The sequence below is a fragment of the Pristis pectinata genome, chromosome 16 (genome assembly GCF_009764475.1).
Source record: "Pristis pectinata isolate sPriPec2 chromosome 16, sPriPec2.1.pri, whole genome shotgun sequence".
NCBI lineage: Eukaryota > Metazoa > Chordata > Chondrichthyes > Rhinopristiformes > Pristidae > Pristis > Pristis pectinata.
In genome coordinates this window covers 27920840-27948369 of record NC_067420.1, presented here as the reverse complement: position 1 = coordinate 27948369, position 27530 = coordinate 27920840, and the positions used below count along the sequence as shown (strand labels likewise).

At 38.9% G+C, this 27530-nt stretch overlaps 1 protein-coding gene across 2 annotated transcripts in view; it reads left to right on the top strand.

Moving 5' to 3' along the window:
• Positions 1–27530, top strand: part of LOC127578702 (nucleolar protein 4-like) — a 224505-nt gene that overhangs the window by 179011 nt on the left and 17964 nt on the right. For both annotated transcript variants that reach the window (XM_052031015.1, XM_052031014.1), the window contains exons 9-11: positions 5700–5891; positions 12718–12876; positions 17764–17883. In XM_052031015.1, coding sequence (XP_051886975.1) covers positions 5700–5891; positions 12718–12876; positions 17764–17883 — 471 coding nt within the window. The remainder of the gene's footprint in view (positions 1–5699; positions 5892–12717; positions 12877–17763; positions 17884–27530) is intronic.

The following is a 27530-nucleotide window of genomic DNA, read 5'->3' as shown; positions in this document are numbered from 1 at the left end:
CAGAATTTATCTGATGGGCTGAATAGCCTCTTTCTGTGTTATTAGAGACTCTGTGACACACATTGTGGTACCAGTTGAGACAGGATGCTGAAGGTTGGTTAGTCATAGCTGATCTATTTGGAGGAGATATAGTGAGTAGGAGATAAACAAGAACAAAGGAAAGAGAGAGGAAAAAAGTAATGCTGGAACTGTTGTGGTTAGAAATCTGAAAACCTAGAAATACTCAGTAAGACAGCCAGCATCTGTGGAGAGAGAGAAACTGAGTTAATGTTAAAGTTGATGAGTTTTCATTAGAACTGGCTAGTTCTGATACAAGCAGGGAAGATTTGTTAGCTGAAATTTTTGAATTCAGTGTTGAGTTCTGAGGATTGTAAAATGCCTTGTTCGAAGATGATTCCTTGAGATTACATTGGACTTTTTTGGAACAGAGAAAGTGGCCAAAGACAGGGTGGGAAAAGGATGGAAAATTAAAGTGAAAGACAACTGGAAGATCAGACTCACCCTTGCATACTGAATGGAGGTGTTCTGCAAAGTGGTGAACCAAGATGCGTTTGCAAAGAAACGGTCCCTCCAGAATTCTGAAAGAGGACAGAAGGGGAAGATTTGCCTAGTGTGGCATCGCATTGAAGGTCGTGGCAATTTACGGAGGATGATCTGTTGAATGTGGAGGCTGGTGAGGTCTATATCCTTCATATTCCCTATCCTTGCTCTGGGTGGGAGGCGAGTGGTTGAGAGCTGAGGTGCAGGAAGTGGTCCAGAGGGGAAAACCACAAATAAAGAGAAAGGAAGACATTTCTGAAGCACTGGGGTGAGATTGTATTCTCATCAGAGTAAATATGATGGAGCCAAAATATCTGGGAAAATAGAATGGAGTCCTTTCAGGAAGCAGAGTGGGAGAAGGTGTAGTAATGATAGCTCTGGGAGTCTGTGGGTTTCTAATGAATTTTGGTCACTAAGCTATCCTCTGAGATGGAGATTGAGAAGTTGAGAAAGAGAAAGGAAAAGTCAGATATGATCTATGTGAAAGTGAGAGCAGGATGGACATTGGCACTAAAGGCAGCAAAATGTTTCTCTATAAGAGCTGGGTTGACCACTAACATAATTATCAATGTACCAGACAAAAGGATGAGGAAGAAGGCCTGAGTAGGACTGAAACAAAGACCGTTCCATACATACCACAATGAGATAGGTACTACTTGGACTCATGTGGGTTCCCATAACTGCACTTTTCACTTGGAGGAAATGAGTAGAGTAAAGGAGAAGATGTTCAATGATAGAATGAGACGAGCAGGTGAAGGAGATTGGTGGCAGAGAGGGTAAGATTGGGGCTCTGCATGGAGGAAGTGAAGGGCACTCAGATCATCCTGTTATGGAATGGAGGTGCAGAGGGATTGGATGTCTGTGACGACAATGAGTCATTTAGGACCAAGAAGTTGGAAAATGATGGAGGAAATGGTTTTGATGTAAGTGGGAAGAGACTGGATAAGGAAAAAATGAATAGAGTCAAGAAAGATTTAAGTTCTGTGGGACAAAAGTCAGAACTATCCTGCTCGTGGACTTTGGGGAGATGATCGAAGTGAATTCAGTGTGGTTGATGGACTTTCAGGATAGAAGCTGTGGAAGGAAGATCTCGGGAAGAAATGAGGCCAGTAGATGTCTGGGAGATGATAGCTAGATGTTCAGTGATAGGGCCATAGTTTAGAACAAGTTATGAGGTATGTCAGAGAACTGGCATTTATTCGCTGTAGGTGGAGGTTAATTTATCCAATAACAGCAGTGACAGTCTTATAAGTAGGTTTGATTGTAACATTGGGTTTGGTCCTAAATGAGTGGAGTGTTTCAAGTTCAGAAAGGGATAGGTTAATGTTATTAAGGGCAGTGGAAAAATATCACCATAATTCCACCACCTTCAGTGTGATGCCATTACCCAGATACATCTTCCTCATCCCTTTCAGAACTCTCCAATTCACTCTACCATCTCCACCGTCACACATTTCCCTTCTGAAGGCACACGCCAATGCAACTGCAAGAGATTGAACATCTGCCCTTTTACCTCTTCTCTTCATCCCACAATCCAGTGACCTATACACTCCTTCAAGGTGAATCAACAATCCATTTGTACTTCCTTCAGTTTAGCCTACTGGCATCACATTTGGTGCTCACAATATGGTCTTCTCTACCTTGGCAACGGTCAATGCCATGCCAACAGTTAGTGATGAATCAATCTAAGGGTTAATGGCCAGAGAAAGGGATCCAGGTGGATCAGCGATTCTGAAGATGGGAAAAACAGTCCATTGTCTGTGGTGAATTCTCCTGGCCAAAAGAGTGTATGTTAAGGAAGGCAGCAGAAAAAGTGCCAACAGCATGTTGGGCTTGGAATTCACTGAGATGGGCCTGTAGGGGCATGAAGCTAAGGCCTCCACTGAGGGCTGATTGTTCAGGATCAAAGAGGGAAGGATCAGAAGGGATAGTGAAAACCTGGCTAGGCACAAGACAGGGGTGAGATCAGGATCTGAAGAAATATTAGTATTCAGCGTTGTTGAAGTTTGTGATTTTGAGGCCTGGAAGAATGGAGAAGCACCAAAGGATGAAGAGAAACTAGTGGGCTGGGGCAGTTTTGAAACAGAGTGAGTCTGTGTTGTCAGAGAAAGAAGTCAAGGGCATGCATGGCATTAAGTGTGGATCCCAGTATGTGACGAGAGCAGTGATTGGGAGAAAGGCTGAATATTTAAAATGTGAAGGATGGTATTTCAATTGGATTGTGCCTGACTTGCTAAGTATTTTTAGCATTCTCTTTTATTCCATCAACTGCAGTACTTGGTATCTCATTGTCCCAGGATTATTTCTTTCCCCTCTCTCTGTTCTCATTCTCTCCTGACGAATCCACTCAAGTTAATAAACTCTTGCTACCCTCTCTTAGCTGGCACCACCATCAGTTGTATCATTCCATCTCTCTGGATCTCCACCTTATCCCCTCCAATTTAAAACATTTTTGATTTCTAATTTTTCCTAGATCTGATGTAAGATCATCGATGGGAACATTAACTCTTTACCTCCCTCTCCACAGATGCTAACTCAATGCTGAATATTTCTACCATTTTCCATTTCTGGCTCAATTTCTTTTTTTTTTACAAAATTTGATGTCTGATGTTGTGGCCACTGACATTATAAATATTCCCCTAAAATATTTTTGTCCTAGCTATCATCAGAGAGACAGAGGTATAGCTGGATCAAAATTTTGAAGGTTACAGATCAGGAAGCCAGGTCTCTTACTTTTCCAACTTGAATGTTTTATCCCTGAAGGTCCTCCCTGTGTTAACCATTCAACTTGAACTTTTCCAAATCAAAAATAATAAATATATGGAACAATCCACGATGAAAAGACACTTAAAAAATATCTGTACAACATTTTAAGAGTGTCCAACAAACTCTGAATATCCCATTTTGTGTGGATCACTAAAAGAAATAATAACTATACAAATATTTCCTGCTGCTTTCTTGATATAATTTGGAGAGGTTGTCAAGGTAAATGTGTTGACGTAAGCATTGTTTAATACATTAAAAAAATAGATCCTCTAGCAATCATATTTCTTGCATCAGCTGATTTATATCATATGACGAAGGGTCTTTGCCCTCTACTGTTAACTCTTTTTCTCTTTCTATAGATGCTGCCTGACCTGCTGAGTGTTTCCAGCATATCCCTCTATCCATTGCCACCCTCAGATATGATATCCCAAAACATGAAACCAACTTTGTCAACAAAGTGCTTGTCACATGAAAAAGAAGCTACAGGTCTAGAAATTCCAATGTCCAGCACAATGTTGTGTGGGTGACAATTAAAAGCCCCAGCATTCACATTGCTAAACATTCTATTAGCAAGAAGAATTAAGAGGGCCATGTAATTGTGTGCAGCAGGTTTGACTGCAATTTCCATCTTCAGTGGACTCATTCGTCAAAGGTGTTTTGAGCATGATTTGGAAGCATTTGCATCCATTATATGTTGAAGTCCTACACATCAATAAATTGGGACCGGGACTTGCAGACACAATTTACCCTCACACAAGCGTCAATTTCTTGTTGTGTTTGTACACGTTGTTGTCATCAACATGCACAGTGCCCATTAATTGCATAATGACAGAGATCGGATCTAAAGGTTGCAACCTACAATCACCGTTTTAACTCTCAATGATGATATCAGCTGAAAGTAGTAAATTATGTGTAATTCATTGGCTTTATACTTTATAAGTTGCTTCTTATCATTTTAATGTATTAAATATCTCAATACTGGCCGCACTCTGCTAAATCGAAACATCTTTGCATTGATACATTGAGGTCACAGATGCGTTGATCTTTGGGCTCTGATGCTTTTACTGTCCACAGTGTATCTGGGCATGGATGGGCCACCATTATGGCACTACTCTCAATTAACACAATTCCCCTGCTGTTTGCTGTGTTTCTTCTCCCCACCCTTGGTCCAAGGTTTCTCTTGTTGATATGACAGCTGTCTGCTTAATTACCCAGGTCAGGTTTTAACAATTCTTAAATTGAAGAAATGAGTGATATTTTAAAGGAAAAGTTTCAATTCACTGTTTTTGGTGATGCATGATTTGGCATAATAGCATCAAAGATAGGTGAAGTCCATTTTCTAGGCAATTAACATTTTTAATTAAATAGGTTAAAGGTTCTATTGAAATGAAGAGGAGGAAATACAATTAAAAACAAAATACAAATGTTGTATGTACCTTGGTTCCTTATGTTTGTACCATTTGCTACAATGCTGTCAGTTCTCCTGATAATACATTCATAAGTGATTACGGTAATATTCTGCAGAAAGCCGGCAACACATTGCAGAAAATTGACACCTACAAGCTAATAGGAGCAAGTGGGGAAAAAAAACTGGATAGGTTATGTAAAGATTTAAGTGAAAGTGAAATAAGACTGACTGCACATGCTAAAATTGATTGAAGCAATATAAAATGTAGGAACAAAATAGTGGAGCTAAATACAAGCCTATGGTGAAAATGGATGGTTCAAGGTGAAAGAAACATATCATATTTTGCTATAACTGCTGTACATATCTTGAAGTAGTTCATCTTGCTCAGTGCCAAATGTTCGTACACGAAGCTTGTTGATGAGATTTTGCTCTCTAATTTAAAGATGGGCAATATATTATTTACCAAAGAGCTTTAAACCATTTGTGCATGATGCCACAGAAAAAGCTTTTAGTGTTGTCTTTTCTCAAAGATTCTTGAAGGGCTTCCATCTTAAATTTGGATTAACAAAGATTTTTATATTATTAGTAAAAATTATGAAACTAAAAGGAAGCAACTGATTATGGTGTTATGATTCTCAATTTTAAATATAAGAAGAGCATGAAGGATATCCTCTCAGTATTGGATTGGTGCAAAGGTAGGTTGAACTCCCATACTGTTGAGATCCAATTTGGGAGCTTCCTCTCATGGAAGAGGGAAAAATGTGAGCATTTTTTTTGTCCTTGTAAAGCCAGTTTAGGATTATACTGATAGTAGATTCCTGCCTGACCATGAACTAGTGTGTGGCTTGCAAAGACCAGGGAAAAGGGGAAAATATAGAGGGTGTTCAACCTTGAACTAAACAAAAAAAAACTGCATTCTGTGAGCGTGGACTTCAGTGATACAGTTCCTGAGGCATTCCTGACTAATATTTTCTTTTGCCAACAGATGTTTGTGAGGCTGTTTGTGGATGAAAATCTTGACCGAATGGTTCCCATTTCAAAACAGCCCAAAGAAAAGATTCAAGCTATCATTGAGTCATGCAGCCGACAGTTCCCTGAATTTCAGGAGCGAGCCAGGAAACGCATTCGCACTTACCTCAAGTCCTGCAGACGAATGAAAAAAAATGGCATTGAACTGGTGAGGAATTCAAAGTAAATCTGAATTTCAGCATATCCTGTTAGTATAGTAGACTACATATCAAAACTGGTGAAATCAGAAACAATAAATTTGAAATAGTTTTACAACTTGCAGTATGAATATGTTTTCATTGTTGAACATATCGAGTTTCAGCAGATCTATATATATATTTTTAAAAATAAATATCTCCTTGTGAGATATTTTCCTTTATTAATCTAATACACACCTGATACCAGTTGTATCACCCTACCTACAGTACAATAACTGCAGCCACACATGTAACACCAAATTTATTGAGGGAGAAATTCATTGTCTGGTTGCTGGGCTAAATGAGATGCATTACTATTCACACCTGGTTGTATTTACCTCCACGTTCAGTTCCACTGAATTCAATGGAGCCAAATATGGAGATGTGAATGCAACTGATGGCTGATTCTCATACACATATAGTGTAGATTACCAGAGACACATTTCTTCCCCTGTTGTATGTGGTGTATGCTCAGGGTTTAGGTAACTTGAAACTTTCAATCTGCTCAAATCAGATATGGCTGTATATTAATAATTTTACTCTTAACAATATTAGGTAAGACTTAATAATTTCTTTAAAAAGTGGACACATTCTATTTTGTTTTGTGGTGCTTAAAGCTTGTGCATTATAGAAATTAAACTTTAGTCTGTCTAGTAAATACCTTGGTGTTTGCTGTCCTTTTGAGTAGAAATTGATATGAAATTCAGTTCTCCCTTGATATGTACAAATATACATATAAAATAATTTTTAAAAATTACAAAGTAACCTTTATTTTAAGTAGCCTGAACACTTATTTTGGTGCGAGGGTGATTTTAAACTTGTTACCTTCCACCTGGCGTCAACCAATCAGGATTGGACAGCCTTATCCATTGGCCTTGCACCCCAAGCCAGTTGACTGCAATTTTAAATTGCAGAGTCTAAAAACATCTGCATGAAATCATTGACATCCCTGTTTAAATATGGTTGTGGTGCCAAGAATTGATTGCAGAATTTTCCAACACCTGTCTGGGGAAGGTTTTTCTCCTTCCCTATCAGACCTTTCTCTATCTCTGTCAGGCCAAGTTTCCTGGGGACCAGAGGCTGGACCAGATAATGCCCACTGGGTAATTTGTTTTTATTTTCTTGGGCATCCTCTATGTATCTGTTTCAGCGTAGCTTTGGCAAGGAAGTGGTGGCAAGATGCCTGCTAGCATCCGCAGCTGTTTTATATAGAATATAATCACATGCAATATACTTGGCGAGAATTCAATTATAAATTTTAAGTTGGGTATCATTGTGGGAAAATGTTTTGTATAGGCATTGGGAGAATATAGTAAGCCCTGATCCTATCTAAGTTCATTGAAAAGGAAGTTGATCTCAGAATGCATCATCTTGTCACACACATGAGGGACAACATAAAACTAAAAGCAAAATCTTTGAGGAAGATGCTCTAGTGGATCCTGGCAATCGGGAGAGATACTGAGAACAGCAGATGATGATGAACCAAGTAGAGTTCCAAGTGAGAGCTACAAAGGAGAATGAAAATAAATTAGCAATATCAACATTTTGTTACAAGCAGTCTAGAAAAAGATGAAGGTAGGATCAATAAGCAATTATCTAAAAAAAAGATACCGGCGGTGAGGTAAATGAAAATATGGGAATGACAGTCATTAAATGATTACTTTGTCATTATTTACTTAAGTGGTGGAGAATAACATCCTAGCTTTCCACAGAAATTAATATTGAGTTCAGGGATTTGTCAAAGTTAATGTAAACCAAGAGGCAGTAAAAGAAAAGTAAAATAATGCTCCAAAAGAGTGACAGATCCCCTGGACCAAGTGACTTCCATTCCAAGGTTTTAAAGGAGCTGGGTGAGAAGATTGTTGATGCCTTCACTCCAATATTCCAAATTTCTCTTCATCTGGAAAATATTTCTTTGCATTGTAAAATTATACATGCTACTCTAGTATTTAAGAAAGGTGAGGAAGGGAAATCAGAAAATTAAGATTAGCATCTGTTGACGGGAAATTTAGAATGGTGTGGCTGAAAATGTTGATCAGAGAGTCAATATGGACCTGTAAAGTATGGGTAATTCTGATTTGTTGCCGTTTGTAATTATGACATTTACAGTGCTTCTTAAAGACAAGGTGAGATGCAACTTTTATTTATCTCTGTTTGTGAGTGTAGCTGTAAATGAAGCTTAACAAGAGAAACTAGTACAAGAAAAAGTGGCAAGCCTAGAAATTGAATGGCATAGGTAAAGGTGTTATAATAGGTAATAAATGCAGTGATTCAGGGCCTGCATTCTCTTGTACACACAATGCATAGGCACTTAACAGGCTATGCACCTGGAAAGGTCCTTCCAACATGCCTTTTGCTATTGTGTTATGCAGATCTTTTTTCAATAAGGATATTCTCAATGCCAGCCATATTATTACCATTTACATGAACATGACATGGACTTTTCCTTACATAAACTCCTTGAGCAAGCATTTTCTTAACTGCGGGTCCTAGCCCCTCAATGTGTGGGGAAGGAAGGCTTTAAGCTGTGGTCTTTCCCCACAGAGCTTTGTGGTTTCACAAAGCTACAGTGGGTCCCTCAACATGTAGTGCTAGACCATGGAATGTGCCAGTCCACAACATTGTCTCTGGACCAACAAGTTTTGGGCAGACCAAAGTCCATCTTGTGCTGAGTTGATAATCCTCCAGAAGCTGTTGATGATTATCTCAGAGTGCGTTCTTGGCAACAGCCAGTATAGCACAGAGGCCTGTGGTACGTGACTGTTTAGGATGAACCTGAACAAAAGCCGATGAATCTTCTTCCAGAACTTCTTGGCAAATACACACCCCAGAAGTAAGTATAGGTAACCCCCTGTTATGGGGGGGTTATGTTCCTAGAAAAACGTCTCATCACAATTTTTTGTAACACGAAGCCACATCATCTGCGTGTGCATTAAAAAATGTGAGTTGAAACGTTGGTTTATTTACTTTTTTTTCACATAAATTCTGTAAGAGCAAATTCCATTCACATCTCAAATTTTTGGGTAGTGATTAGTGACTTGTGAATTCTGTAAGGATGAATTTCTGCTACCCAAACATCTGTATTGCGGGGATCACCTGTAGTGTCATAGCCATCTGTTGTGGAGCTAAGACTTTGACAAGGAGGGTCTGACAGGGAGGACCCTTCTCATCACCAGCCAATGTTTTGGTGCATCTTTGAATATTCTGGTGATGAGGTTTGCTGCCAAATGACTTTGATAGTCTGCTCGAGAAAACATCCAACAGGATCCACTGTCCCCTTTCAGTCGTAGAGTCATATAGCATAGAAACAGGCCCTTTGGCCCACTGTATTTAAACCAGCCATCATGTCTATGTCTTACTAATCCCACTTGCCTGCACTAATTCCATTATCTCCCTTTGTCTTACACATTCAAGTACCCGTCCAGATGCCTCTTAAATGTTGTTACTGTCCTACGACCACCCTCTCATCTGACAGCTCATTTCCAATACCAACTACTGTTTGTGTGAAAAATCTACCCCTCAGATCCCCATTAAACCTCTCCTTCTCACCTTAAACCTTTTCCCTCTAGTTTTAGACACCCCTACCATGGGAAACAGACTCTGGCTATTTACCCTCTCGTAATTTTGTATTCCTCCATTATGACATCTCTCAGCCTCCAGACCTAGCCTATCCAATTCTGCTTATAACTCAAGCCTTCCAATCCAGGTAACATCTTTGTGAATCTTTTCTGCACCATTTTGAGCTTAATCACGTTTCCTGTAGCGTGGTGCCCAGAACGCACATAATACTTCAATTGCATCCTAACCAACATTTTTTACAAATGTAACATGACGTCCCAACTCTTGTACTTAATGTCTTGGCTGATGAAAGCAAGCATGCCATATGCTGCCTTCACCACCCTAAAATATTGCCATTCTACCAATGTTGCCACTTTCGGGGAACTGTATACGTCTCCCCAAGGTCTGTCTATTCAACAACACTCCCCAGGGCCCTGCTAATCCACTCTATGTCCTGCTGTGGATTAACATCCCAAAATGGATCACTTCTCACTTGTCTGAGTTAAATTCCATCTGCAGTTCCTTTACCCACTTTCCCAATTCATCTGTATCCTGCTTTAACCTTAGACAACTTTCTTCACTGTCCACTATACCACCAATTTTTGGTATCATCTGCAAACTTACCAACCATGCTACTTGCATTCTCATCCAAATCATTAACATATATGACAAACATCAGAAGACCCAGCACTGATTCCTGTGGCACACCACTGGTCACAGGCCAAAAATCTGAAAAGCAACACTCCACTACCACCAGATCAATTTTGTATCCAATTGGCTAGCCCACCCTGGATCCCATGTGTTCTAACCTTCTAGACCAGTCTACCAAGTAGCACCTTATCGGTAGAGAAGAGGTCATTATTGCCTGATGGAGGCTCCCAGCAACTCTTATGCCTGTGATTCTTTGAACGATGGCCCCTCTGGATTTGAAATTCTTTCTTTTCCATCCCTGTGTGATCCAGCCTATCCCAGTCTGTCAGTTGCTAGCCATCTCCTCTGCAGCTTCTAGATTGGGCTTAGGGATTCATTTTATTCCTTACAGATGTAGTTAGCCCCAGTTTTACTTAATGAATTCAATTAAATACCAGCAAATTCTGGAAGCAAACATCACACCATCTGTAAAAAAGCTGAAGATGAAAAGAGAATGGCTTCTACAACAGGATACGATCCTAAACACACCTTAAAATCCACAATGGACTACCTCAAGAGGCACAAGCTGAAGGTTTTGCCGTGGCCCTCACAGTCCCCCGACTTAAACATCATTGAAAATCTGTGGATAGACCTCAAAAGAGCAGTGCATGCAAGATGGCCCAAGAATCTCACAGAACTAGAAGCCTTTTGCAAGGAAGAATGGGCAAAAATCCCCCAAACAAAAATTGAAAGACTCTTAGCTGACTACAGAAAGCGTTTACAAGCTGTGATACTTGCCAAAGGGGGTGTTACTGACCATGCAGGGTGCCCAAACTTTTGTTTTGGGCCCTTTTCCCTTTTTGTTATTTTGAAATTGTAAAAGATGGAAATAAAAAAGTAATCTTGCTTAAAATATTAAAGAAATGTGTCATCTTTAACTTTATGCCTTTTGGAAATCAGGTCATCTTTTACTTGCTTAGCTATTCACAGTAACAGAAATTTTGACCAGTGGTGCCCAAACTTTTGCATGCCGCTGTATGTGTAACAAACTACTGAGCTTTGGTATTATTTCCACTATTGATGCACCTTACTATTCATGATCCCAAATAATGAATAATCTTTTGAGAAAATGTAAAGTTGAAGTTTGTACAGTGTGCTCATGGTCTGAAAATATTTTTCATCTTTCTATGATAATTTATCACATATCTATAATCATGCCTTTTTAAGTCTGCATTCATTGTCATTTTAATTGATTAACTATTAAAATTTAATTATCATCTATTCATTTCACTTTTAGTTTGAGATGAAGTATAAAAATTCAATTATCATTCAAATAAAATACAAAATTAAGCCAAACAAAGCAATTATCCTTTCCATTGAGATCCAGAAATAAATTCTGCTGGAGGTTTGTATAAATAAAATGGGCATCTCAGGGAAAGTGTTTTATGTTGTTTTAATGGAGTCCAGTTGCTCAATTTGGTAAGCTTGTACCCGTATCAGACTGCAATTATTTTAATCAAGAGACACGATCATTAGCTTATTGTAAATAAATTACGCTTTGTCCTCTGTAATAAGAACATTAGCTAAGGTTTGTTGCAGTGAGCAACAAGCTTGCAATAGAATTTGGTGAATATTTTGTCTGGTAATAACAAGTGATCTGCATGTATTCTGTTGGCCCCATACGGTGATTTTGAGTTACCATTGCTTTTTGCAGAATTTGTGGTGGTGGAATTTTTCTGTTCAGGGACCATTGCTGTTAAGAGCAAAGAAAGATATCCTTCCACCTTAGGTATAAATTTTGAAGGACACCAGTCTGATTCTGTGAGATATGAGCATCAGTTATATTAACAAAAGGCACATCTTCCTGTTGATTTTTGATAAGTAGTGCAGTTCTGGCAAAATATTCAGGGGATCGACTCCCAAGTATGCCAGTATCCAATCCCACCTATGTCTCTAAACAATAAGATCAGCATTATGATTAAGCCAACAGGAGATGCAATAGGATCTCTTCACTCGCATTTGACCAACCCTTAAAGAGTGTTGATTTTATCATGTGGGGAAGTGCACAATCTGAAAGTTAGTTGAGACTGAGATGGAACTTTCCCTGATCCAATCTTTACTGAATTAAGTGCCATATTACTGCTGCAGATCTCATGCACCTAATAGCAAGTCTTAAGTCAGTTTATTGGTCTTCCTGGAGCAGGTCCAAAGGAATCTGGAAAGTCTACTTCTGGGTTTTAGCCAGCAGTGTAAAATCCCTATATATGGAGCCAGAGCCATTAGCAAGGCTATAAAATAACAGGTGAAACTGTCCAGGAACCCCAAAATAAAACACTGCAATCACACCTATTAATTTTTTAAATTAAGTCAGTATGAATTTGTGATATTTTCTACTTGGAATCAGGAACTGGTTAGGTAAGCAAAGTAAACAGTCGTCAAGATCAGCTCCTTTAATGTGTTTTAAAACACACCAAATTTAAAAAGAAAACCCGTGAAAAAAGTGTAGGAGGAGGATTAATGTGATAAAATTCGTTTGAATTTCATGCAAGGGTGTGTGCACCTTCTCTTGTCCATTTATCCTGCCCTCCCTTTCTTTATTTCCATCTTTAGGCATCTCGCCTACATGCCTCCTCCTTCAGACAGGAGGACAGGGAAGAGGGGGCCTCCAATTTCTTCATGTCTACTGTCGGTGGTGCAGCTCTTTCTTCAGCCAACAGGAAGCGTGCTTGCTGGAGGGTGAGGCGGACATCGGGTTTTCCTTCCTCTGAGGTGAGACGCTGCGTTTCGCGAGGCGCCCCACCCAGAGTTCCCACTGAAAATTTTTTAAGAAATGATCCTGTGTAACTGGTGGTGCTAGTTACAGAAAGCCATGGGACTCAAACTTGCTGCTACACAAGCAAAGTAACTTCTTATTGACAACACTGTTGTCTGTCAAAATAATACCCATTCTATTGTTTCCATTGTCCCCCTCCCCCTCCAGTTAGAACCATCACTGGCTTTGCCAGTTTTTCTCCTGCTGCAGTAGAATGTCTGCTTGAATATTGGCAAAGACTGACCATCGGTTGAGGCAGGAAGACCAGCTCTCTCATGTTGCATGTAGCTGTGTGTCCTTTTCACTTCAAGGTATTCTAGTGTGTGTGTGTATTCAAAAAAAATAAAAGCAATCATTTCCTTTTCATTTTTCTGACCTTGATAATCTATCCCCAAAAGAGCAGGAGCAGTGAGTTACAAACAGCCTCAATCTGAAGGAGCTTTCCTCAGTAAGTAGCTTTGAAACAAACAGATTGCACACGATTTCAGAGAAACAAAGAACTGCAGATGCTGAAATCTAGATGAAAAACACGATGATGCTGGAGAAACTCAGCAGGACAGGCAGCATCCGTGGAGAAAAGCTGGCGGTCAACGTTCTGGAAGGGTCCTGACCTAAAACATTGACCGCCTGCTTTTCTCCACGGATGCTGCCTGGCCTGCTGAGTTCCTCCAGCATCATCGTGTTTTTCATATACGCAATTTCACATTAGCAATGTAATATCACAATTCACAGAACTCTAGATCTCTGCTTACCTTAAACATCACAATCTTGAATTGCTGGTATTAGTTGATGAATGCATTGTATGTGCAAAAGACCACTGGAGAAGAAAAAAGATCAGAGGGAAAAATATGGAATGGTAAGTTCGTCCAGTAGGGATAAATACTTTGACAGTGGCTTATTGTAAATTAATAAAAAGACAATATGACTGACTGAAATTTTGCAGTGGTTCATTGGTATATGTCTCTGGTGTGCAGATATATGCAGCTTTAGTAGTTTTAATACTTGAGCCTTATGAAATTAGATTCCAAGAATATGGAGCTTAGTTATCCAAATGGTATGCTTAGAAATTCACAAAAAATAGTTTAATCCCAGGATTGAAGTGTCGTATCATAGACACCAGCAGATGAATCAAGAACTTTACTTTTGCATAATCTGAATCAAAGTGCCATCAGCATAAAATTAGGGATTTCTATATGGCACATATTAAATTTTATTTCTTTTGAACATAAATGTGTGTAAAAACATCATTATTTAAGGAATTAATTAAATATATTAATGCCTCAGTGCCTTTCCCACTATTAGTTATTTCCAGATACAAAGTTCTAGCTATTTTATATCATGTTTTGAAGTTTCACTTTCAAAAAAACTTTCTAACTAATTTTATAAGTGTATATCTGTTCACTTTGTCACAGCATTACCAAATGTCTCTAAAACTGCACTCTGCTGAATTCAGAAAATAAAATCCTGCATGATAACATTTCTCCCCAAGCTGGATTTAAGCTACAAATGGCAAGCTGATTAGTTGCAGGAGGACTACTGAAGAACTGATTAGTAGGAATTTGTGTGATATCTCAGAGCCTGCTGGGGATGTTTCCATGACATTTGGGATTCATTAAAATGAGGAATTTCAAGTTTTTTTTGTCATTTATGTTAAAATTTTCATTAAAATTTCCAACACTGTCTGATTCTCTCATCACTCTTTAAGGTTTTCTCAGGTCACTTTACTGAAAAGGCGCCTAGACCTAACTATTTATTTAAAAATACACCCCCACGTATTTGAAAGATGGCACGCCAAACGGAAAGCTAGTCATTTGGTGGAAAGATTTTCATAAAAAAAATATTCTGTGCCCTAGTATGTTTTGAAAATGAATACCAATGACTGCATGTAGGATCTTATTTTGAAACATGTTTTACAGCATCAGTATTTCTATACTGTTGAAGGTTATTAAAATAGTCTCATAGTTCATGGTTGTGTTTGCATTTAAATTGAACTCTGAGATCTAAGTAGTGCATGGATTAGACAGTATTATTTTTACCTCAGTGACCTGGGTTTAAATCCAGTTCAGACTGATGGGATTAAAATCCCAGCTGGTTTGAAGAGCCCTATTTGAAATGAGTTGTGGGCAGTTTTCATCTATTTCTTAGTGAGGATGAGGCTGTAGAACAAAACTGACACCGATTAACAATTTCACCACAGGATAACTGGTAAGGGAAATGGAAAAAAAATGTCACACTAGGGTGCTCTCTGCATTTAAGCCTAGAGCTATAAAGAGATTTAGAATATCCTGAAGATATGATAGAGTGGAAGTTTGTTCTCATTCTCAATATACGACATGATTTGTATCAGAAAGTAGTCATTGATTGTTATTAAGCCTGAATATTAAAGGTATGAAAATTAAAGCAAGATAAAAACACAGGAAGGAGGGAAGAAGCTTCACAATTCTGCGAAAGAACATGTTAGAGGGGGAGAGTGTAAAATGTGTTACAATTTTAAAAGATTGTGGATACATTAAGGAGAAAGAAGAAAGTACAGGATAGTGTATTTATATCATCTGAAAAATAAAGGAGCAAAGTTCAAGGATTAGTGACAATGATACTAAAAAAACGTATTCTTGGAGACAATTATAACAATACAGAAGTGAAGGAAACATACATTTATATAGTGCCTTTTGCAATCTCAGGGTATACAAAAGCATATCACAGCTAAAGAGCAACGTGTAAAATATAGTCACTGTTACAATGGAGGGGCAATGGTAACCATGTTACAAACAAGACTCCTAAAACAGAAGTGAAATACGCTGTTTGTAATTTGTATCGATGTTTTGGTTGAGGAACAAATGTTAACCATGTTAATGTTCCTTCGAATAATGCCATGGTATATTTTACATTCCTTTAGTGGGCAGATGGGATCTCGGTTTAATATATCTTTCAGAAGAAGCCACCTTCACCAGTGTACTCTGCTCAATACTGCATTGGTTTGACTGACTATGATTTGTGGTCATTTTGTGGAATGTGTTTTGTACTGACAACCTTCCGCCTCAGATGAGTGTTACTACCATTAACTGAGGCAACTCTTTTTTTTTGGGGGGGGGGGAATAGTTGGATACGAGTTTGAGGAGATTATGTCCCTCTTTCTCCAACTGTTCAATAAGAAATGATGGTCATCTATCCTGTGTCTTGGCTAGAGGTAGTTCAGCTCCTATAAAACTAATGTAGAAATGGGAGAATAAACATAGATACATAAATATTTACAGTAATAATCTGGTATTCAAAACTGACATAGAATATCACCACTTCAGAGTTTTTGCCCTGTTTCCAACCTGCCCTCCTTTTCTCTCTTTTGGAGTTCCTGTACAACATATAACATTCTCTTGTTGAGAAACAAACAAGGTTGACTTGAAATTCAGTTGACCTTGTTTATTGTCTATCTTCTGCTGACTTCCCATTCACAAAGAAAATGTTATTAAAATCAGAAACTTCGAAGCTGCTAATTTATTCATGGAAATCCTCTTGATGGTATTTTGTAGCATGCAGCATGTATATTCCTTACCTATATTTTCCACTGTTCACTTCTATCATGCCTTCAAAACCCCTGTAAACACTGCAAAATTGTCTCCATCTTCCTTCCTATTCTTTTCAGAAAGGTCTTCCCCAGATTCTGCTAAGTGCCCCATGTTTATCTGTGGGCATAAATTAGGTGTACTGTAAAACAACAGATTTTGAATGAGTTCTCGATTGGTGGGGAGCCTTAATCAGTGCTTCTTGCACCCATGGCTCTTCTATCTCCCAAAGTTTTCTTGAGCCACATGATTTTCCCAAACTGAAAATCAGCAAACTGCAGATACTGGAAATCTGAAATAAAAACAAAAAATGCAAGGAACATTCAGTAGGTCAGGCAGTATTTGTGCAAAGAGAAATATTTAGCGTTTCAGTTTTAAGAATTTTCATCACAACTGGAAAAGTGTTTCTCCCTTCTCTCCTATTTAATTTGGTCAGCAAATATATTGCAAAAAGGTTGAATTAAAATGGCTGAAAGTTGCAGTGAAACATGCAAATGTTGAAAATGTATGCATTCTCTTACTATATTAACATTCTATTAATCCATTTAAAGTAATTTAATGTCCCTTATTAAAAAAATAGAGTGGGATCCAATTCATGTCTGTCAAGCATTCAAAAAGCAACTTCACTCAATGTAATTTTCCTACTGTTACCCTTTCTGGTTGATGCCCAGAGCTCTGGTTCTGTAACTTTCATGATAAATACATCGGTGCCAAGCTGAAACCATTTCAGTGAAAATCTACAAACAGTTCCTGATCTTCCTGCTCAATAGCCCTTTGCAAACATATTTTGATGTCATGTTTTCTTTAAAGCTTGTAAATATTAACATTAACTATTTTAGCAAGCATCTACTTAAAATTTACATGCCATATTTTAAAAATTTGGTCTCACGCCAGTACCTTTCAGCCTCCACAATGAAATGGATACTCTGGACTGGAGTACAGACATGTTTGGAGAATATTTCATTTTAGCTGTGGATAAGTCGTGTCTCATTGCTAAGATCATAGAATTCTGTTTAATTAAATGCATTTTGTTTTGACCATTAAGTGTAGGCATATGATTTCTGAGAAAAATGGACGTGACATCTGTTTATAGTGTTCAGTGATTGAACAAGGTTCAGCTTGCTATAAAGGAAACAAGAGGAATGATTTATCTTGAGTACAGAGATTATTTTTTGCAAGCAGAACTCATGATTGAGCAAGTCTCTTTCAGTGCCTCGTATTCATTTTGACTTGAGTGATCTTAAGCAGTGATGTTCAACTTGTAAATCCTTTTCTTCTCTGTAGCCACGGCCCACCCCACCTCACCTGACCTCAGCTATGGCGGAGAATATTCTGGCTGCTGCATGTGAGAGCGAAAGCCGGAAAGCAGCAAAACGGATGCGACTGGAAACCTATCAGCAGCAGGTACTATTGACACAAAGTTGCTGTAGGAAGCTGTAAAACATAGGAGAGGAGCTGCTCTCCATTTACTTAGTATGGATACCATACTGGAAAGGTTAATTAGCCTTGTAGGGAGTTGATACACCAGAATAATACAGGATTTAGAGGGTTAAGTTATGAAGATGGGTTGCATAACATTCATCTGTGTTGTCTTGAATAAAGTAGATTGGGTTGTGATTTTATTAAAAGTATTTAAAATGTGGTAAAGATTTGACAAGATAGATACAGAGAAACTATTTCCTCTGGTGGGAGAATTGAGAACAAGGAGGTGTAATGTTAGAATTAGAGCCAGGCAATTCAGAAGCAAAATCAGCCAGTACTCTCCATAAAAAGGATGGTAGAAATTTGAAATTATTTTTCTCCCCAAATCCATAAGAGGTTGAAGCTTTCGGTATTGAAATTAATAGGTTTTGTTCATCTAAAAGTTTCAATGGCACAAAAGTAGATAAATGGAATTGAGGTGCAGGCTGCTATGACCTACTTAAATGGTAGGGCAGGACCGAGTGGTTAAATGAATTCATCTTATTCCCATGTTCCTATGCTGTACAGAGTAGGAGATTGCAGGCTTGTACCTGACACCTTGCACTCATTATTCAAATTGTCCAGAGCTATTTTTCTAGGAAGTTCCCAGTGTGAAAACATTGTTCAGAATGTCAGTTGCACTGTTTTACATCATGATAATGTACCAATCTTACCCCAGGTTATCAAAATGAATGAATATCAAAATATAATTGTGAAAAATTAGGATAGATTTTGAAAGGAAAAGTAATGAAAGATTGTGAATTGATAATGAGTGAGCATAAATTCAAAGTGATCACTAGTTGGGAAAGTTAGAAGAAACCTTTTCACTGTCTGTCCTATTAAAACATTAATTCTTTACCAGTGACAGGTAAATGTGAAATTATTACATTATTTAAGAATGACTTGTACATTGAGAATATAACTAATCCACAATTGCAAAAACACACATACGTCATAACAAATGGAAATTTCCCTTTTGATTGTGGTGTATATTACTAATATAGCACCTAATAATGTAAATGATATTCTTTATTATTTGCCTGAAGCTAAATATATGGAGAATAACTGAGAATACTCTGGTGGATTGATGGATTCCTTCTAAACTCCAGGTGATACATTCTGTAAACAGGCCAAGAATCTTCCCCTCATTCTGAGGCAGTCCCTCAGCATTGAATATGACATTTCCACTCCCATTTTATGGATTCTGATATGGTCATGTAATAGAAATCATGTCCACTGTGTCTCTGGTTGGACAGAATCTACACTTACATTCAGGGAGCGACCCTTTGGTTACTGAAGGGAGGTGGTTCAGAAGGACCCTGGTCCTGATTTCCCTGTGGAACACTGCAGGGAGAACTCTTGTAGTTACCATAATTCGACTTGTCTCGTTCTTGAACTGTTCGCAATTACAGAATCACAGAGGTCCCCTGGTGTATCAACCTCTTCCTGGATGTGGACGAGGAGGTGTCTGTTCCTGAATGAAGCTCCTCACCAGCAAGTTTTAGGATTTCAGCAGATAAACTTACGATTTCCAAGGATTTGTCAACATAGAGATGGTTTAAGCAGAAGGGGAATTGATTAATAACCATTGCATTGTGGTGTTTCAGACTCTGGTAAAATGTTTGTGGGGACTTGTGCCTGTTTCTTCTGAGGCCGACAGTAAGTTCATGCTGCCTGCTGATTAATATGACTGTTGTGTGCAGTGTTCACTGACTTAATTGGTAAGAAGTGGGATCAATTTCATGAGAAGCCAGGATTCTCTTAAAGGGAGGGTGCATCTGGTTGCACCACCTGCTAACAGAAAATTTGAAATACAGTTTGACCATGGAGAAAACAAAGGCACAACACAGGACAGAAGATATCAAATGACTTTTTTCAAGACTGCACTAGAAGCCTTGATGAAGGAGTACATGAGGAGAATGCCCTCTTTCTGTATTGGGGCCAGGAAACCCACAGACCCATCCTGCAAAGGAAGAAGAGGAAATAACCATGGCCATCAGTGTCAGGAGTCAAACCTCAACATCATGGATGTGATACTGATATCACATGCGTGGCCAAGGACTGGATGCATCGACTTCATACAGGGAAAAGCAAAAAAAAATGCAGATACTGGGAATCTGAAATAAAAGTAGAAGCTTAGAAATACTCATCAGATCAAGGAATGTCTGTGAAAAGGGAGAGAGAGAGTTAACATTTCAGGTTAATAACATTTCCTCAGAATCTGATGAACATATCTAGTGCTTTTTGCTTTCATTTCACCTCATACACAGCTCAGCTTACCATCTACCCATCATTCATTTACCAACAATGTCTATTCATCAAGCAAAACACGTAAGTCCTATGCTCCAACACATCCTCACTTCACTGCTGTTAGCCACGCACCCACATCTCAAAGCTTGCACATGCTACCGGCTGTTTAGCCATGGCAGGCAAATCACCCAACCACTTTCTACTCTCTGCTCCATCTCTCTTGCAAGACAAGGCGGTGTATAATTACAGAAAGTGGCACGTAACCAGTGGGAGACGGGTGCAGCCGCATTACCTTATCCACTTTGATGAGATTCTGTTCGTCATAATTAGAATGGTTTTTATTCCCAAAGCCAGCAGTGGATGTGAAACCATGGAGATGACCCTACCCTCGGACGTGAGAATGAGATTTATACCTAAGTGTATCTCCTGCCACAAACTTTTCAAATTACAAGCTGCCAATGATATACACAGACATCTCTGTCTTCTCATCCAAGTTGCAATTCGAATCAGGTTTATTATCACTGACATATGTCGTGAAATTTGTTGTTTTGTGACAACAGTACAGTGCAAGACATAAAAATTACTATAAGTTACAAAAATAAATAAATAGTGCAAAAGAAGAATAATGAGGTAGTGTTTATGGGTTTATGGACCGTTCAGAAATCTGACGGTGGAGAGGAAGAAGCTGTTCCTGAAATGTTGAGTGGGGATCTTCAGGCTCCTGTACCTCCTCCCCAATGGTGGTAATGTGAAGAGGGCATGTCCCAGGTTGTCAGGGTCCTTAATGATGGATGTCACAATTTGAGGCACTGTCTCTTGAAGATGTCCTCGATGGTGGGGAGGGTTGTACCTGTGATGGAGCTGGCTGAGTCTACAACTCTCTGCAGCCTCTTTCGATCCTGCACATTGGAGCCTCCATACCAGGTGGTGATGCAGCCAGTCAGAATGCTCTCCACAGTATCTAGAAATTTGCAAGTCTTTGGTGACATATCAAATCTCCTCAACCTCCTAATGAAGACTAGGTGGTGGTAGGAAAGCAAGATAAATAAACACTTACACTTGATTTAAAACTTACAGGTGCCACCCCCAAACTTAATTTAGAGTATGCCTTAGGGTGGGATCTGCATGTGGTAGATCACTAGGCTCAAGGGTCAGCATTTTAAGAGAATGCACAGGTGATAAGTTCTCATTATATACATTTAGATGGGTCTTGATTAATAAATTTGATCTGGATTTTTTGTCCTGTGTTAGCTTTTATTTTGCATTGTGGCCAACAAGATGATATGAAGGTCAGCAATGGATGGAAGAGAAGATGTAGATTGTAAGTGATTGAATATTGGTACTATGGCCATTTGTATTGTGATTGAATGAGTTATTCACAGACAGAAAGGGGCTGTCTACATATACCTTTATCATTACAGTTTCTCAGCTCATATTTGGTGGCATAGCCTGATGATGCTGAAATTTCACAGATACACCAGATCCACTGTGCCAAGTGGTGCAGGTCATCTAAGAAGCCATCCATGTAGTGAACACATTGTTTCATCCTGTCAGTGATCTGTGGTAAGACATACTGCGTGGCAACCTGGCATTTATTGTTGGCATATTTCTTATTGATGGTTGAGTTGGATACCAGAGTCAAGAATCATATTGTTAGCAAATATTCTTCATTATCCAATAACTACTCATTGGTTACTTGTGGCTGCACACTGACTAACTTTGTGATCTCCCCACTCTGTATTGTTCTTTTAGCTCCACACCTGATAATGCCCTCATCAAAATACCAGCCACGTGACCCATGCCTTGAATGTTTGCATTTGTATTAAGCAATATTTTAGAAACAATTTGGCTCCAGTAGTACTCAGAAAATGTGTAGCATTGAAACAGATTTTGTGACACTGATTTATGTAGATCACACATTTCTTTGCAATGTTAGGCTTTCTAGTGCTTTATGAAATGTATTGAAGGAAGAAGGCCTCTTTTCCTGTAAAATAGCAACTCTCCCAAATATCCAATGCAGCATTAAGTTGTTTCTGAAATGATTTTAATCTTAGCCTGGATTACCAATTCTGTCTTCTTAATCCAAACTCAATAAAAAGCTACCTCCTGTTGTCCTAAGGAATTGGTAGTGGGACTTACAAGTATCTTGTAACTCTCTGTTCCTCAGCTTTTCCTGTGAAACTGGGAGTTAGATCACTTGATCTCTCTCCACGGTCACCAAGACCCATTTAATTCTCATGATTCCTGAATGGTACACAGTATTTGAGGGACAGGCTTAGCAAAGTGCTATACAGTTTTGATGTGGTCTCTAAGAGTTTGAAATCAACTGGTTGCTTGTTGTATCTTCACACGAAGGAATATGCATTTATCTGTACGTGCTTGGACTGAAGTCAGTGGGGCCATATTTCAGAAGCAGAATACTACTTTATCACGTTTGTCCGAAGCAACTGAGAATGAAAGCCATTTTCCAGAATCTTTTATTGCTTCTGTGGTGAGTTGCCTTCAAAACATAGTGCCAACATTTTTACCTGACTATATAGTATCTTGCACTTGTCTATATTGACTTCATTTGGTACTGATCAAGATAGAAGTGAATCTATCATTAATTTCCACCCTCTCCTCGTGCTGTTAGCCATGCATTGGAAGCTGAGGATTTTTAACCCGAGTTCCAGTTTAATCATCTGCTGCAAATGTGGACCATTCAATGCACGCTCTTATCTTTCAACTGGTATGAATAGCCCTTGGCTTTTCCAAAGGACTCTGATTTAAGATAAAGGCAAGAAGCCAGGGGAAGTAGAAGAGAATGCCAGCTGATGAACTGTCATGATCTTGAATGCATTGCTGGTAGGATGGTACAAGTAGACTGAATACTAACTTTCAAAAGACTATATTTATATATTTTTTTGCAGAGCTAAAGGGAAGAGCTGTAAAGTGAAAGTAATTGGATAGCACTAATGGCACTGGTACAATGTTCCAAACAGCCTTTCACATTCTTTTTGTCACCTTGAGCATTATTCCCTGTCTCTGCAAAGCTATCTGAATGCATATCTGAGTATTTTAGGTTACCTGAGATCATGCAGCAACTTCATGGTGCTCTGAGTGATCTTTCAACAAGACCTCAGTGCATCTAAATTTAGTCTCAAAATCCCTCAACTGGATTAGTGAAAGTGGCTGCTTCTGATTTTAGAGAAATTCCTTGTGGAAATTCTTTAGGAGCATCCATAACGAAACAATCAGAAATAACATTTGCAGAGTTAATACCAATGACAGAGAAGTTCTTCATACAGGCCTATGAGTATATAGGTCAGAACCCATGAGTGAGCCTCAAAGACATTGGTGTCTGGATACAATTTTGCAGCTGTAGTACTTGCATTTCATCTAGACAGCTGAGGTAGCAGTTTCTGCCACAAGCACATCACAGTTAGAGGTGAATCATTAAGCTTTGAATAAAGTATACAGTGTGCTTTGAATAAAGCTGTACAAAACCTGAGATAGTAACCATTCTGGGAATTCAAACAATAGATTAGTGACAAGAAATTTTCGTAAGTTGAAAATGAAATTTCTTTAATGGAATTATTTCAACAAAATTTGAACCATAAACATAGGTATGAAATCAAATTGATTGTTAGAAAAAGAGACAAAATTTGATTTCTGCAGTATCTGTGCCTTTAAGAACAATTGCAAAGAAGAGCATGATGCTTGCCTTAATTCCATCTTCAGGGTTATGACAGGGGTGATTCCTAGAAGTTTCAGTAGAATTTTTGCAAGTTGAGAGCTGAAGGAAAGAACTGGAAAATGAAAGTAATTAGATAGGCATGAGGCCCAGTTATGGCCCGAGAAAGATCGGAAAACCCTTCTAAAGTCAAAGTTGGGTTTATTGTCATAGAACACAATTAAAACAAAAAAAAAGTCCATTGTAGTGCAAAGTGGTCATAGTGTTGCTCTACTGAGGTAATGATTTGAGTTGTGCAGGTTGGTTCAAAAACCAAATGGTTGAAGGGAAGTAGCTGTTCCTGAACCTTGTGGTGTGGGACTTCAGGCTTCTGTACCTTCTGCCTGATGGTAGCTGTGAGAAGATGGCATAGCCTGGATAGTGGGGATCTTTGATGATAGATGTTGCCTTCTTGAGGCAGCGTCTTCTGTAGATGCAGGGAAGGGATGTGTCCGTAATGTATTGGGCTGAGTCCACTACTCTCTGCAGCTTCTTACGTTCCTGCACATTCAAATTGCCTTACCAGACCATGATGCAATCAGTCAGGATACTTTCAACAGTACATCTGTAGAAGTTTTGTTAGAGTGTTTGATGACATGCCAAACCTCCTTAACCTTATAAGAAAGTAAAGACACTGGCGCACCTTCCTTGTGACTGCATGCATGTGCTGAGCCCAGGACAGGTCATCCAATATGTTAATGCCCAGGAATTTAAAGCTGCTGACCCTCTCCACCGCCGATCCACCAATGTAGACTGGCGCATGTTCACCCTCCTTTTCCTTCCTGAAATCAACAATCAGTTCTTTAGTTTTACTGACGTTGAACGAGGGGTTGTTGTTGCAGCATCATTCAATGAGGTGCTATCTTGCTCCTGTATTCTGACTCATTACCACCTGTGATTCATCCAACAACAGCAGTGTCATCAATGAATTTGTGTATGGCTTTGGAGCTATGCTTAGCCACACAGTCTGGTGTGTATAGGGAGTAGAGCAGGGGGCTAAGCACGCAGCCTTGAGGTGCACCTGTGTTCATGGTCAGCAAGGAGGAGATGTTGTTACTGATCCGCACTGATTGAGGTCTGCCGATGAGGAAGTTGAAGATCCTTTTGCAGAGGGAGGTACAGAGTCCCAGGTGTTGAAGTTTGATGATAAGTTTGCTTGAGATGATTGTGTTGAATGCTGAGCTGTAGCCTGACATGTATTCCTGTTGTCCAGATGGTCCAGAGCAGAATGAAAAGCCAGGGAAATTGCATCTGCCATTGACCTGTTGTGGTGGTAGGCAAATTGAAGCGGAACCAGGTTATTTCTGAGGCAGGAGTTGATTTGTGCCAAAACCAACCTCTCGAGTAATTTATTGAGGTGATTACCTTAAACCAATATCCCTCCGTTCTAGTCGGAGCAGAATTTGGTGGAAAGGAGTTCTTTCTTCCTCTACCTTCAGTCTCAGAACCAAGTTCTAGGTTATATTACTTTGGGTCCAGAACCTGACTCCAATGTCACAGCACTTGTTTTGCATTAGTAGACTTTTGGAGCTGCTGTCTATTGATACAACATAAAAGTGCATTTCAATAGTTAATCAAAGACTTACTGCCATATTTTGCTCATTCAGAAACATCACATATCTGTTTCATATCTCAGTGACTGAGTTAATTATATGTAAATGCCCACGATGGCTTGTGAATCACATGACAATTAGTCAAATGTTTAATTTTCTCTTAATTGCACTTTTCAATCAATATTTATGTGAATTATCAGAGCCTCACCTACGTATACTGAGATGCTGCAGAAGTATTCCACATGAGCGATGACCTTCCAGCTGGTTAGAATAAAAGTGTAAACATCTTGCATGCACTCCTGGAGATGAAGGAACAGTTAAATTATCTACTTTATGCAGCCAGTTTATCTGTTTTTAAATGAAGTATGAGTCACTGAATTGAGTGGTGTTTGTTACTGCTTTCTAAAAATAATTTCATTTTCCGGTTGAACAAAGCATCTGTGGAGTTTTATTCTTATTAAGCTACTGAGGCTATACTCTTAATTAGCTCTTAACTTTCAAATCTGTTCAGTTCCCTTGGCCTTTGTATGTCTTGCATTGTCAAAAACATACCTGTTCTGAATCCATCTGTTCTTTTTAATAGCCACTCATCTAAAACCGATCATTCCTCTCCCAGGTCTTTGAACATGTTGGCCTAGAAATTTGACACAGTTATGCCCATTTTTCAGCTATTAAATGCCTCTTAATCCTTTAAGGTAGGCAGGAAGTGCACATATTATGAGCAGGAGATACAGCACAAATCTTGTGGCACCTGTTAAAGGGATCACCAACCAGCAAAGTAACATCTAAATCCGATTAAGGACAGGAATGCCCCTTGTATTGAAAAACTGGAAGTTGCAATTGGCTTCCACCCCCAACTGTCACTGCATCCTAACCAATTTTTCTTGCTCTACTCTCTTCCCCAACCCCACTCTTCTTCCAGAACATATCTTTCCTGGTCTTTTTAATCATTTCATCACCTACTCAAAGGCTGCTGCAGTATTGTAGAGACCTTATCTTCTATCTCATAAAGAACAATAACAATTTTTATTTATATTGTTCATTTAATATTGCAAAATGTGTCCTAAGACACTTCACAGGACCATTACTAAACAAAATTTTGGATTGAACCAAATAGGGGAATATAACCAAAAGCTGTAGGAGATTGCAGAGTTAGGAAATGGTGAGAGATTTGAAAATAAGGATGCAAATTTTAAAAGTTAATTTTTGCATAACTGGAAGTCGATGGAGGTCAGTGAGACACGGGTAATGACTTAATGGGCCTTTGTATGAGTTAGGGTACTGCCAGCAAATTATTGGATGCCCTTATTTTGTGGAGGGTAAAACAAGAGAAACCATCTCGGAGTCCATTGGAATAGTGAAGTCTAGAGTTAACAAAGTCATGAAAGAGGATTCCAGTTCAATATGAGCCTAGACAATGAGGGAATCAGTCAACATTATGAATGATCCAAATATTAGTGCAGATATATGGTTGATAGCTTACCTGAGGATCAAGTGTGACATGAATTTGTATTGTACAGGTGCTAGGAAGAGGGACGAATTTGGTGGCTAGGGAATGGGGCTTGTGATGACAACTAAAGCCAATGCTTTTGCTCTTTCAACAAATAGTTGGAAAAAAACTCAAATCGTGGATCTGAAATAAGCTTTATTAGCAGACTGAATATTACTTTGTGTAGCTTGCTGTTGCATGGTAATGGAGCCAAGAGGCTCATTTGAACACAGAATTTTTGTAAGTAACTGTAGTAGCCCAAATATAGTCAGTGCCCGAATTACCAGCACTCAGCCCTTCCCAGCTGTATGATAATTTATTCCCAACTTCCCTGGTTTAAATCTCTTCTCTAGCACCTTATATTTGAATTGACAATGCCAGCTCTACCTTTCCACTGTTTCCTTCAAACCCACAATCACTTCTTTGCCTTGAGACTGCCCGTGCTGAGTGGGTCTGAGTCAGTTTTTCCAAGCACTTATATTAACTTATTCTTGCTTTCATTTCTCTTCACAGCTTCTCCCTTACTGTTCTCTGTAATTACTTCCAACACCCCCCACCCACCTTTGAGATATTTGCAATCCTCAAA